Source organism: Puma concolor, chromosome D4, assembly GCF_028749965.1.
Source record: "Puma concolor isolate L17-30 chromosome D4, mPumCon1.1.hap2, whole genome shotgun sequence".
NCBI lineage: Eukaryota > Metazoa > Chordata > Mammalia > Carnivora > Felidae > Puma > Puma concolor.
The window spans coordinates 33,132,359-33,146,517 of NC_141679.1; the positions used below are offsets into that span (position 1 = coordinate 33,132,359).

The 14,159-nt window shown below is 35.8% G+C and overlaps 1 protein-coding gene across 21 annotated transcripts in view; it reads left to right on the plus strand.

The window, feature by feature from the left end:
• Window positions 1-14,159, plus strand: part of KDM4C (lysine demethylase 4C) — a 440,224-nt gene that overhangs the window by 293,688 nt on the left and 132,377 nt on the right. For all 21 annotated transcript variants that reach the window (XM_086685236.1, XM_086685237.1, XM_086685231.1 and 18 more), the window contains 2 exons: window positions 10,898-10,953; window positions 13,601-13,709. In XM_086685236.1, the coding sequence (XP_086541362.1) occupies window positions 10,898-10,953; window positions 13,601-13,709 (165 nt within the window). The remainder of the gene's footprint in view (window positions 1-10,897; window positions 10,954-13,600; window positions 13,710-14,159) is intronic.

The following is a 14,159-nucleotide window of genomic DNA, read 5'->3' on the forward strand; positions in this document are numbered from 1 at the left end:
AATTTTGTAGTTTTTCTATAGCATTGAAAATTGGCTTTAGTGGCACTTATAGATATGTCAGCTAAAATGAGAGCTTCTTATGAGGCAGCTTGAGAATGTTGGTATTGGCATTTCTTTAACTGATGTTTTATAGAAGAGCCATTGGAACGTGATTTCCCTCTACCACAAATAATGAACAACTGTGACAGCTGTATTATAACAATGTCCTTCTCACCATTATTGTTAATGTTGTGTCAGCACTTTGATTATAAACACTCTTTTTCATAGTTTAATAACTGAGCTATTAAGAAACCATTCCATGTAGTAAATGGGTATACTTGCTGTTCATTGCAGTGGTGATTTTTTATAAAACCAAATTTAAAAAATACTTGGTAATGCTAGAAGGGGATTTTTGTGAATGCTGTTAGGTGAGGGAAAGGGATCCAAGCAAGAGAGGTGCAACGTTCAGTATATGATCTGAATTTGTACTTTTTCATTCAGCTTTTAGCTGCCCTGGGGTGGGGGGATAAGTATAACAGAATGGCTCTTTTGATGCTGTACTTGAGAGACAGGAATTAGAGCTGTCTTATAGATTAATCATGTTGTGACAGACATTTTAGTATTTGTTTTGTTTTAGGAGATGTTGGTTCACTAGCAATATATCTAAATCTTTATAATAGTGAGTCATTTTATATTGGGTGTTGTTGTTCCTGGAAAAGGCATGCTCATTAAACATGAGATAAAACAAGGCTGGCAATGAGCCCTGAATACTGAATTTTATTTATTTATTTTGTACTCTGGGTATTTCCAGAGGTTAGACTGGAAAGAAGTTTCAATATACTGAAAGACTGAAGAAGAAATCATAGTGTTCAGTTAAAGTTTTCATTTAAGTAAAAAAAAAAAAAAAATAGGATACACCTCCACAGTTACATTAATTTTAAATTGCACATGTTTAATAGGAAAGAGGTTAAATTTCCTTGTCTGTGGGTTTTCTCTTTTTTTAATTATTGTCATTATTTTTTTATTTTATTTAAATCCAGGTTAGTTAACATATAGTGTAATGGTTTCAGGAGTAGAATTTAGTGATTCATCACTTACATTCAACACCCAGTGCTCATCACAACAAATGCCCTCCTTAATGCCCATCACCCACCTAGTCCAACCCCCCAACCACATCCCCTCCAGCAACCCTCAGTTTGTTCTCTGTATTTAAGAGTCTCTAATGGTTTACCTCCCTCTCTGTTTTTATCTCATTTTTCCTTCCCTTCCCATGTGTTCATCTGTTTTGTTTCTTTAATTCCACATATGAATTAAATCATATGGTATTTGTCTTTCTTTGACTAACTTTACTTAGCATAATACATTCCAGTTCTATCCACATTGTTGCAAATGACAAGATTTCATTCTTTTAGATCACTGAGTAATATTCCATTGTATAATACTATATCACGTCTTTTTTTTTAAATGTTTATTTATTTTTGAGAGAGAGAGAGACAGCAAGAGAGAGGGAGAGAGCACATGAGGGGTGGGGGGAGGCAGAGAGAGAGAAAGGGAGACAGAACCCAAAGCAGGCTCTGCACTGTCAGCCAGAGTTGGACACCCAGACACCCCTATACCACATCTTCTTTATTCATTCATCAGTCGATGGACATTTGTGCTCTTTCCATAATTTGTCTGTTGTTGATTAGTCACGCTATAAACATTGTACCCCTTCAAATTAGCATTTTTGTATCCTTTGTATAAATAGGAGTACAATTGTTGGGTCATAGGGTACCTTGGGTCATAGGGTATCTCAATTTTTCATTTTTTGAGGAACCTCATTGCTGTTTTCCACAGTGGCTGTACCAGTTTGCACCAGTGCAGAAGTCTTCCCCTTTCTCCTCATCCTTGTCAACATATGTTGTTTCCTGAGTTGTTAATTTTAGCCATTCTGACAGGCGTGAGTTGGTATCTCATTGTGTCTTTTGCCCATTTCCTCACTGGATTATTTGTTTTTTGGGTGTTGAGTTGGCTAAATTCTTCATAGATTTTGGATTCTAACCCTTTATCTGATGTCATGTGCAAACATCTTCTCCCATTCTGTCAGTTGTCTTTTAGTTTTGCTGATTGTTTCCTTCTCTGTGCAGGAGCTTTTTATCTTGGTGAGGTCCCAATAGTTCATGTTTGCTTTTGTTTCTCTTGCCTCCAGAAACACGTGTAGAAAGTAGCAGCTATGGCTGAGATCAAAGAAGTTGTTTCCTGTTTTCTCCTCTAGGATTTCGATTCGTTCCTGTCTTATGTTTCAAGGTCTTTCATCCATTTTGAGTTTAGTATTGTGTATGGTGTAGAAAGTGGTTCAGGTTCATTCTTCTGCATGTCGCTGTCCAGTTTTCCCAATATCATTTGCTGAAGATACTGTCCTTTTTCCATTGGATATTCTTTACTGCTTTGTCAGATATTAGTTTGGCATATATTTGGGGGTCCATTTCTGGGGTCTCTGTTCTGTTCCACTGATCTATGTGTCTGTTCTTGTGCCAGTACCGTACTATCTTGATGATTATAGCTTTGTAATACAGCTTGAAGTCTAGAATTGTGATGCCTCCAGCTTTGGTATTCTTTATCAACATTGCTTTGGCTATTCAAGGTCTTTTGTGGTTCCATACAAATTTTAGGATTGTTTGTTCTAGCTTTGTGAAGAATGCTGGTGTTATTTTGATGGGGATTGCATTGAGTATATAGATTGATTTGGGTGGCTTTTCTTTTTTTGGTATGAGAGTACTAAACATTGTTAGAAAAGTTTCCCATTCCCAACACTCTCGAATTCTGAACTCTTTTTTAAACAAAACTACTCGTACTGTTTTGTCGGTTGAGCTTTCAGATCTTTTCTATACATACATTAATGTAATGGCTTACTTCTCTTGGGGAACCCAAATGGTATCACAGTTTAATGTACCTTCGTGTTTTCATTTCATTGTGTCATTCTTAGTCACTCAATATTTATGGATTTACCAGACCTTTTTCATTGATACTTTAAATTTCAATCTTGATTCTATTCTTATTTTAAAAATCTAAGCATTACAAGTAAAATGTAAGCAATTGACAAGGCCAGTTCCTCCCAGAAGTAATTGTTTTCTCAGTTATGAGAGAAATAGATGATTGTACATTCTTCCTGCTGCACAGATATAAATGTTTATCTAAGATAGATTCTAAGAAGTTGAATTGCTGATTCATACTTCATGTGCATTTAAAATTTTGATTGATAATGCCAAATTCCTCTCCAAATCCACCATAAAATCTTATATACCCCCCCAACCCATATGTTTTCTGATGTAAAAATCTGAAGTTATATCTCATTATTTCATTTTTCACCCTTTATTCTTGAAGTTGGGTATCTTTCTGTGTTTATTGTCAGTGAAGAGTCTTTGAATCTTTTGTCTATTTTTCAAAAGTGTGGGTTTTTACAAAATACTTTCTGGATAGCAGTCTTTGTTTTATATTGGAAATATTTTTTGTCTTATCATCTTAGGTTAATTTATTTATTAGTATGTTATTTATCCTTCAGAATGTTAAAATGTTGATATAGTCAGAATTTACTAATCTTTCCAATATGCCTTTTATCTTTTAAATGTTATATTAAGGAGTCATATTTATTCTAAATACATCAATATATTTGCCTACAATTCATTTTAATACTTTTATATGTCTGTTTTGTTTTTGAGTTTAGATTAGTAAATCAATTGTAATTTATTTTTATGATTCAGAGATGGATACTCTCTCTTTGGCTCTGTCTCTCTCTCTCTCTCTCTCACACACACACACACATACACACACACACACACACACACATTTCAGTATTCAGTTGAATACATTGTTGAATAGTTTGTGGTATTGATTTTTGGTTATTTAGCTCTTTGTTTTTTCTAATTTTCTGTTACTAAGAGTGATCTATTTAACATTCTTCAAGTTTTTTAACAATATTTTTTGGTTATAGAATTTTTACATTGCTTTTAAAAATCTAATTTGTCATTTATTTATAGTCTCTTACTTACATTTCTAATACCCGCATTAAATTTTAAAACATGCTAAAGTACTTATTTTATATCTTGTGCCTATGATTATTATATATCTATCTATCTAATTCTACATTTTATTTATTCTGCTCATGGAATCATGTTTTCTTGCATGGCTTTTGAGTTTTGATTGTGAGCATATTAACCCTTAGAATTTAATATCTGGGAATTTTTTGTGACCTTTGTTATGGGTGGTGACTGAAAATCATAATTTTCACTTCAAAATTATCACAACCCACCTTCCAGTAATATCACCCTACTTTATGAGCAATGTAAGAACTTTACAGTAGTGTGATTTCATTAAACCTCTTTCCCTTTATGATCTTATCTTACATTTACCATTACATACATTAAACTCTACAACATTGTTATTTTTGTTTGAAACAGTCAAGTCTTCTTATGAAACTTATAGTCTCTGTCTCTCTCTCTTTGTATCTTTGTGTTTTGAAAATACAAAACATTTATTTTATATTTACCCATATATTTATTCTTTTTTGGTGTTCTTCGTTCTTTTGTGCCAATCCGTGGTTCAGGCTGGTGTCATTTTCCTTCATTCTTTCAAATTTTTTGTCTCTATTTTTTATTTTTTATTTTATCTTTATTTTCAAAGGATATTTCCTTGGAAATGAATTCCAGATTGCCAGCTTTTTTTTTTTTTTTTTTTTTTTTTTTTTTTTTTTTTTTTTAGTATTTTATAGATATTGTTCCATTGCCACTTTTCTGGTCAGATATCAAATGTAATTCATAGAGTTTACTGAATATGTCTTTTTTCTTGTGCTTCTAAGAATATGTTCTTTACATTTGGTTATCACAATTTTGACTACTGTATATTTAGATATGTTTTCTTTATATTTATCTCTTGGGATTTGCTGGGCATCTTGAATCTGTGGGTTCACCTTTTTTTTTTTACCACTTTTGGAAAGTTTTCTACCGTTTTCTCTTCCAGTATTTCTTGTCATCTACTCTCTCTTTCCTCTCCTTCTCAGTCTCCACTTATACAGAAATGGAACAGGTTATTTTCCTTTAGATCTCTATTCCTCCTCCTAACTGTTATTATTCCTTCTATTTCCTATTCAAGTCTTTAAAGCCATTTAAGTTTTACTCTCACAATTCCAGTCTGTTTGGAAATCTATTGAATTCAACATTATTGATGTCATTTTTTTTATTTCTACCATTTACACTTTTTAAAATAGTTTCTATGACTTTGCTAAAATATTTCTCTCTTCACATATGTTGTCTTTTTCATTAGCTCCTTTAGCATTTTGAACATACCAGTATGAAACTCTCCATCTGATCATTCCAGTATCTTGTTCATTTTTTGTGTCTGATTTTATTGATTCTTTCCTTTCTTGATTGTAAATCATCTTCTTGTTTTTTTAGTGTACCATGTGCTTTTCTTGATTATGTGCTGGATATTTTGTCTGTAGCAACTGATATTAATATTATTTCCGTAAAGGGCATGGTCTTTTGTCTGTCAGTTTTCTACAGTAGTAGTAAGTCAGTCTGATTTGTAGGTTGAGCTGGGTTTGAGCTTTGTTTCAACTTTAGTTTGATTCAGTCTACTCTATTTTGAGATGTTTTGAGGATAGGATTGGGATTTTCCCTTCAGCATGTCTGTTCTCTGAGCACTGTGGAAACTCTAGCTTCTGTTGGCTTTTCATAACTGAGTTGACAGCTTTTAGAACTATAGAAGATCTTTCCTTGCTTTAGAGCCTAGCTGCCTGGATTTGAGGTTCCTGGAGAGTTTTCTTTTCTCTCCAGTTCTACTTCTTGCATTTTGCACCTCATGAGAATTATTAATGACAGATCTATATTTTGTTCCCTGCTAAACCACTGTACCCAGATAATTCACTGGCAATGTTATGTATAAGTTGTCTAGAAGCACAATTAACTTTTCACATATGTAACCACTGTTCTTGTCTTTATTGTGTGTTTGTGGAATGCTTTACATTTATTAACTCATTTAGGGAAGTAGCATTTTTCCCACCCTTTTACAGATAAGATATCTGAGGCAAGGTGATACCACTAGTAAATGACAGAACTGTGATTTGAACCCTGACTGTCTGCACCTTATTAAACCTCAGGATATGGCCTGGCTCTCTAGTGTTACTGTTGTTCCTCTCAGTTAAGTTGGATTCATGTAGCCCAGACTACTTGAAATGTTGTTTTTTCCTAAAATGGTATCATTTTTCAAAGGAAGGAGTGGAGATAAATTTAATGATCTTATACCAGTGAGAAGCTTTATTTTCTAGATTAATGAAACAAGTGGGAATACAAATTGTTATTTGATACATGCTACTGTAGTTCAATTTTTTATGATAGGTGTTCTTTCGAGGGTATTAGTTAAAATATGAATTCTTAGTCATTTGTAGAAATGAGGAAATGGGGACTTGATTATACCCTTTATCATTTTCTTCTTCATAGTATGGTTAAGTACACATCTGTCTTCTCCCTTCCTAAACTGTGAGTTTCCCAGGGCAGGCATAGTTCCCTGTTTACTTGGGCACTCTACTTTGAAATCTCGTGCCTTGCCTTGTACTTAGGCAGAGGATGCTGGAGAAAAAGGTCATGGCATGTGCTCAGGAAGGCCTGAGTTTGAACCCCAGTTACTCCCTTTGCTGGTTGGAACACTATAGCTTGGGCCAAATCCAGCTCACTGCCAAGTTTTGTAAATAACACTGTTATTGGAATACAACTAGACCCATTTGTTTACATATTGCCCTCCAATGTCAGAGTTTAGTTACAACTCTGTAGTTGTGCAAAGCCTGAATTAGTAAATATCTGGCCATTTACAGAAGTTTGATGGCTCCTGGATTGGATGGTTTTAGGCAAGTTACTTAATCTCTTGAATCTTAGTTTCCTCATAAATGAAGTGGGATATAAATTACCTAATAAGTTCATGTTAAGGAAGGGAGGTAAAGTATATGATGTTTCCGACATGGTATATCTGGAGTGAATTAGGCCTTTAATTAGCCTTTATTCTTCTAATTGAAAATACTTATTATTGATAACCAGTTTAATAAATCAGGGTCCTGAAGGACTCTATCACTCTGCATTCATTCAATCCTTTTACTGAATTAAAAGATGAGCGATACTAGAACAATTGGTATATTTGGTAGGTGTGAGCCTTTTATGTAGCTCAGGTATTGTATGGATTCTTTTTTTTTTTAATTTTTTTTTTTTCAACGTTTTTTTATTTATTTATGGGACAGACAGAGACAGAGCATGAACGGGGGAGGGGCAGAGAGAGAGGGAGACACAGAATCGGAAACAGGCTCCAGGCTCCGAGCCATCAGCCCAGAGCCTGACGCGGGGCTCGAACTCACGGACCGTGAGATCGTGACCTGGCTGAAGTCGGACGCTTAACCGACTGCGCCACCCAGGCGCCCCCAAGGATTCTTAAGAAAACTTGCACTACTTTTTAGCTAAGGATGTTAATCCTTATTAATCCCTATTAAATTTTAGAATTATCAATTTAGTTTCCTGACAATAAAGTACTATTTAGAAAAGGAAAGAAATGTTAAAAAGTGTCCATTCTGATATTGCCCTTTATTGGGTTATAAACATAGGCATTTAGGGCAAGTTCATTCACGAATGAATGAATTGACAAATTGACATGTTTGTGCTGTGACAAATCAGCTAGTCTGCACCATGTGAGTGATGGTTCACAATGACATAACTGGATATGACTTTTTTCTTTGCCTACTTATTTTTTCAAAATTGAGTGAATTAAATAGAAACCATGGTATCATATGTATCATGTAAATAATATAAATAACTAACTGGCCAGGAATGTTTTTCTCTTTTACTAAGAAAGATGATTTTTCAGGTAAATTGTGACAAAAAGAACTCCATGTCAAATCATTGTTTCTTAAGTCCATGTTAAGTTACCAAAGCCCGCAGCTTTCCTTTCCTTAGTGCTCCAGTATGTGAAAATGATCTTTGCAGTTTTTTAAACCTTTGGTAATTTTCAAGATTTTCACTCTGCCCTATTTTGCCATTTTCTCATTTATTTAACAAATTCATCTGGAAGATGTACTCTTTATTGGGCATTGTAATAGAGAAAGAGTAACCTGACAGATATTTCCACAGCACTCATTGAGCTTACAGTTTAGTGAGGAGAGCAAAATGAATTCAACAAATAATTAAAAAGAGTAATGAGTGAGAAGTAACTGGGCCAGGAAACTAGGAGAGCCTTCTTTGAGGAATCAACATTGAGGTTGAGATATCAAGGATGTGTTCAGTGTAATTAATAAAGACATAGATAGAATAGTACAGAGCAAGGGTGGACAAGGTCTAGGCCTGACGATCCTGGCCCTTTGGAATGATATTAAGTCCTGAGAAGCATTCAAACCCATTCTGGTTAGTTCTTCACTGACCTGGAGTGGCTGTTGCAGTAAAGTAGGTCTGCTTGAAGGGCACTGGGGGTATCAACTAATGTGGCAGCAGTGATGGTGGAGAGAGGAGGATGTGTTTGGACATGGGATCAACAGAACTCAAGTGATTAGATCTAGGATGAGAGGAAAATTATGGCTTCCAGCATGAGCTAGAAAGGTACATGGTGCCACTGATGGGAAACAGTGGCGAGTTGAGGAGACATGAGTTCATTTTTGCATGTGTGTTTGAGATGCCTGTCAAGTGTTAGCCAGACATTCCAGGAAATTAATGTTTGAGTCACTCACCAGCCTTTTGAGAGTCAAGGTAGTGGATCAGATGCCCAGCAAGTAGATGTGGATAAGAAGTAAATGGGAACTCTTACAAAAATTACTGTGTTTAAGGAGTGTGGAAGAGATGGCTGTTAAAGGAAGCACAGGATCAGCTAGAGATGGAGAAGGACAGTGAGGGGTGTGTAGGGTCATAGAAACCACAGGTAGAAATTGTCAGGTATGCTTCACATACCTGTGTTGAATGCCGCTTAGAGGTCAGGTGAACCAGGGGCTTGGAATTATCCGTTAGATTTTGTGACACGGAGGTCACTGGTAACCCCAGAAAGAACTAGTTCTATATTGTGGCGAGTGGAAGCCTTCTCAGCTTCACTTAAAATAGAGAGTCTATCTGTTCTGTTTGAGAGGACACTTTCCTCCCAGTGTGGTGGTGTGCTGCAGTGCGTGCCCCTTTCCGGGATCCTCTTCAGGTGCTTTAAAGCAGTTGCCATGCTGCTTTGCTGTATTTAACTCTGCTAATGTGTCCCTTTAGGCTTCTTCTCACTACTAGTTTCATTCATCAGAACTCTTACGCTCTTAGTGTCTGAGCTCCGCACCCTCCACAGCCCTCTTTTGCCACATTCCCACTTCAATCCTGGCATTTTTTAATATTCAATGAAAATATTTTACCTCGTGTTTTGTTTTCATTTTCATTTTCTCTCTCTGTAGAAAGTGTGTTGAAATGCTGGAAAAATAGTTAAAATCAGTAATGTTTTATGAAATTGTTTTTGAATATTTTAGATATTGAATAATTTGAACTAGTAATATTCGGACTGAACTATTACTTTTAACGTGTGTTTCATCAAAACCATTATGTCAAAGGCCTCTAGAATCTGGCTTTGTTACGGAGAAAATCCATCAAGTTATCTCCTTGAGCTGGGTTTATACTGGATTCAGATGTATATACACATGGCAGCTTTTGCTGCTCTGAACCTTTAATAATAACCCAGGACATTTCAAATAGATGTTTAGAGGCTTTCCAGACCCACAAACCCATTGAACATTTCTGGTTGTTTGCCTTTTTTGCTGCCTGTTAGGAGTTATACAGGTATATTGATTCTCCTGAGTTGTTTTGGTATTTCGCTAGTCAGAAAAATTAAAGCTATGGAGTTTGACATCCCGGTATTAATAGTAGATGAGTTAGAGGGATTTCCTGTAAATTAGGCAAAGCTGTCAACATTAGTTAAAGAAGATCACCTTGGAGAACAGATAAAGAGATTTTATATATATAGTGTGGAGAGGGGAAAAACCCAAAATAACCCATAGTTATTTTTAAAAACTGATTAATGCAGTAAATTGAAAGGACATCTATTAATGCCTGAGGTTGAAAATTTTAAAAGTTACTTAGGTATTTAATTTAAAAATTATAGGTCAGCAAGAGGCTGACCCTGGCCCTGTTTTCTCATGGACTTTTTCACAGAGTTTTAGTGAGAAATGATAAAGTTTGTATTTGTGGTAAAGGGAGTCCTCTTCAAGTGAAACAGTCTATGCCAATCTAAGATATACAAAAGTGCCCAAAATAGAAACTTAGGTGGGGAGGAGACATTTCATGGCACTTTCTTCTGAAGGGGGTGGATAGCCTGTTTATCAGTACAATTTTTGCAATACCGTTTGCCCACAGAAAGACCCAAATGATATTTTTGTGAAGAGAGTACCTTTTAAAAAGAGCTTTCTGCTAATCCTTATATCGAATGGAGCCTGCCAATACTCTATTTTGTAGCTATCCTGTATACACGAACGGATTCCCAGAGCACAAGAGAACTCAGTCATATGTACATTCTCTGTTCTATAATTCTAGTACATACTGTCTAGTCTGTCAAATGCTGTGTGTCACAGCTTTCCCCCAAGGATGGCAATGAACATGATACCAGGGTAATGATGGTTCCCTCTAGGATATATCTGTTTCTGTCTGTCTGTCTGCCTGTCTGTCTATTGATCTCTAGAGAGAGAGAACATTTTTGTGTGTACCCTCACTTTTTACCCTCTCTTTTTCCCTTCCTTTCTTGAACTGCTTAGAGATAGCCATTATGAAGTTCCTGATGGCTTTAATTTCAAAATAAAAAGGTGGAATTTATGGGAATATTTACATATATAGTAATGATGTCTGTTAAATGGGTGTGATAATTGTGTGTTTTTTTGTTTGTTTGTTTGTTTTTTTTGTCCTAGGAGTGCTGTCTCTGCAATTTGAGAGGGGGTGCTCTTAAGGAAACGAAGAACAATAAGTGAGTAATGTGTTAATTGTGTTCAATTTCATTGTTTCCTTCTGCTGTCTAGAATGTTGAACCTCAGTGTGGACTGTTTGCTTTACCTCTCATTATTGGATACATTGTTCCAGAACTTTTGCTGTCCAGATCTGAAGTTGAGATTCTGTGCATGTCTTCGGAGACCATTCATTACTGAAAGCACAGCACATTCCCCTCTGCTGGACAAAGGTGGTCTTGCTTCTCTCCATGTCTCTGACACTGATGAAGGATAACCCCTCTTTTACTGATGGTGTTTTTAAAATGAAGGCAGCCCATGTCATCTAGGTATCATTGGGATCCTAGTGTTTAATATGATGAATCCTATTAGTCTAATAGAACAAATGTGCCTGAAAACAGTGAAATCTGTTGCCTTCAGACAAATAAAATCAATCATAGTCATAACATTTAAACAAAATTATTTGCTTTTAAAACCAAATTAACAAGAAAGTGTGTATACTAAAATAGAAACACAGGGAGAAAACATTAATTTTAAGATACAAAGGATTGGAGAACATGAAGAGAATCTTGAAAGAGTAATAAGTGAACATAAGAGAAAGGCAATCTGGTTTTTTTTTTTTTTTTTTTCAATGTTTATTTATTTTTGGGACAGAGAGAGACAGAGCATGAAGGGGGGAGGGGCAGAGAGAGAGGGAGACACAGAATAGGAAACAGGCTCCAGGCTCTGAGCCATCAGCCCAGAGCCCGACGTGGGGCTCGAACTCACGGACCGCGAGATCGTGACCTGGCTGAAGTCGGACGCTTAACCGACTGCGCCACCCAGGCGCCCCGGCAATCTGGTTTTTAATGTGGTTATTGAAACATATTTTTTGCATGAGTATTATTTTCATGACCCAATTTTAGTATTGAAAGTGGGGACAAAGCATATTAAAGGTTCCTTTGGTAATAGGAATATGTAGAAATGGTAGAGGCAGGGGCACCTGGGTGGCTCAGTCAGTTAAGCGTCTGACTTCAGCTCAGGTCATGATCTCACAGTTTGTGAATTTGAGACCCATGTTGGGCTCTGGGCTGACAGCTCAGAGTCTGGAACCTGCTTTGGATTCTGTGTCTCCATATCTCTCTCTGCCCCTCCCCTGCTCAGGCTCTCTCTCTCTCCCAAAAATAAACAAACATTTAAAACAGTTAAAAAAAAAACAAAAACAAAAAGAAAACGAAAAAGTAGAGGCAGAGGTTGTAAGCTGGCATTAAAGGGTCAAATCCAACCCCAAGGTATGTTTTAGTTGACTGACACACAATTTTATAAATTTGATCTAAATTTTAGAAGTTGATAGATTTTATATAAAAATCCAGATATTTATCTGTACTTGAAATATAATTGTGCATCTCTAAATGGCAATAACATGTTGGGATGAGAACCTGGCCTCAATAGGACAGATGCTCCCCAGGTTACCATCATTTACATTTGCTTACCTCCTGCCTGGCCCTGTAGGCACTAGAGTTGAGACCCCTGGTGTAATGTAATGATTGAATTAGCATTAACTATGTGCATGTGCACTTGTTTCTGATTGCTTCTAAGGAAGAGTAAAGGCATTCATCATTCCTATGTTGATAAATTTCAGTCTATTAGACTTAATATTTGCTTGATTTTAGATCTTCCTCTTCCACAGTCTTAGTTAATGTGATTGGTAAGGTACTAAAAAGTGTTGCTAGGTCTAGGGTATTGAACAAATCATGCAGACTGTTAGATGATTTAGGTGGTTCCTATAAAGACAAAGGTGATAAGAACTTCTCTTCCTACCCATGGGCCAGGACAAAAGGGAATAATGTGTACTATAGAATTATAATATTTATTTAGATTTGAAAGAATGCCCTGATGGGGTGGACACTTGTCCTTTCTCCCTTGGTCTTTAAAGGCAGAATGGAGTCTGAGTGACATACTACTCTTTGACTTATAAATGGGCTGATGGATGTGGTAATTCCTTCAAGGTGTCTTTAAACCTTAAGAGTCTTTATTTTTACTTGGGGCATAACATTTATGACAAACTAAATAGTGTTAATGGGGACATTTTTCTGGAGTAATTCAGAATTTGAGAGGAGATACTAGGATTTAAGTAGGAAGTGAGAGAACCAGCTAATTTCATTCCTCCTTATCTTGGGTTCCTTTGGTTATAGTTCGATTGAAATGAGAAACAATTTAATTAAAGACTTAGTACTAATTCTCTTAGAAAACTTTACTATTCTAATTTTCATGACACTTGTATTATGTAAAAGATTATATGCTCTATCCAATTCATACCTTTTATTAATTGAACTAATCTTTAGCCACATATTGATTTGCTTAAGTATATTAAACACCTGTTATATTTTAGTACTAAATGAAATAGCAGCCCTACATTTCAGTATTTTGCAGATCCAGTGTAGAAAAATACCATATATTGATAGGATCAAGTCTCGGTCTTCACCCCACTCTACAGGTTGCAATTGTGGGCAGGTGTGGTACTGAATCTATCCGGGTATCACCTGATAGGTTTAAAATTCAGAGTCTGGTTTGTGATTGGTTTAGGCTTTTGACTTTCCTTCTCTGTGAGAATTGCCACTGCCCAGTTGAAGTGTGTGGTGTGCAAGCTTAGAGAACTTTTGTTTATGTTTCATGTCTCCTTCCCCATAGGTGGGCCCATGTCATGTGCGCCGTCGCGGTCCCAGAAGTTCGATTCACTAATGTCCCAGAAAGGACACAGATAGATGTAGGCAGAATACCTTTACAGAGGTTAAAATTGGTGAGTGACAAAGCTTCTTTTTTACTTCATAAATTAGTGTTAATTTCAATTTCTGAATATTTCTTTTAATGTATACATTCTCAAGATAATTTTTTTTAGTTTCATTTAATATTCTACCCTTTTCTCCTAAATTTACATATTTGTATATGTTCTTTCCATGTTATATTATAAATATGCATATAACCTTCCTCAATTCTGTTTAAAATGAGGCAAAAGAATACTACTTTTTTTGGATTAGTGTGAATTTTCAAACCATAGGCTGTCTGGTGAAGTTTGTTAGTAACATACCTGAGATATCTATCTTTATTTCAATTGTTTAGTTTTCCTCTCTGGCCTGTCTTTGGTTGGTCCTGACTTAGCAAAATGTACCTAACCTGATTTCATCATTTCTTCACCAAGAGATTTGCAGAGAAATAGAAAAAGTTTTTTTATTACTAAGGGATTTTTTTT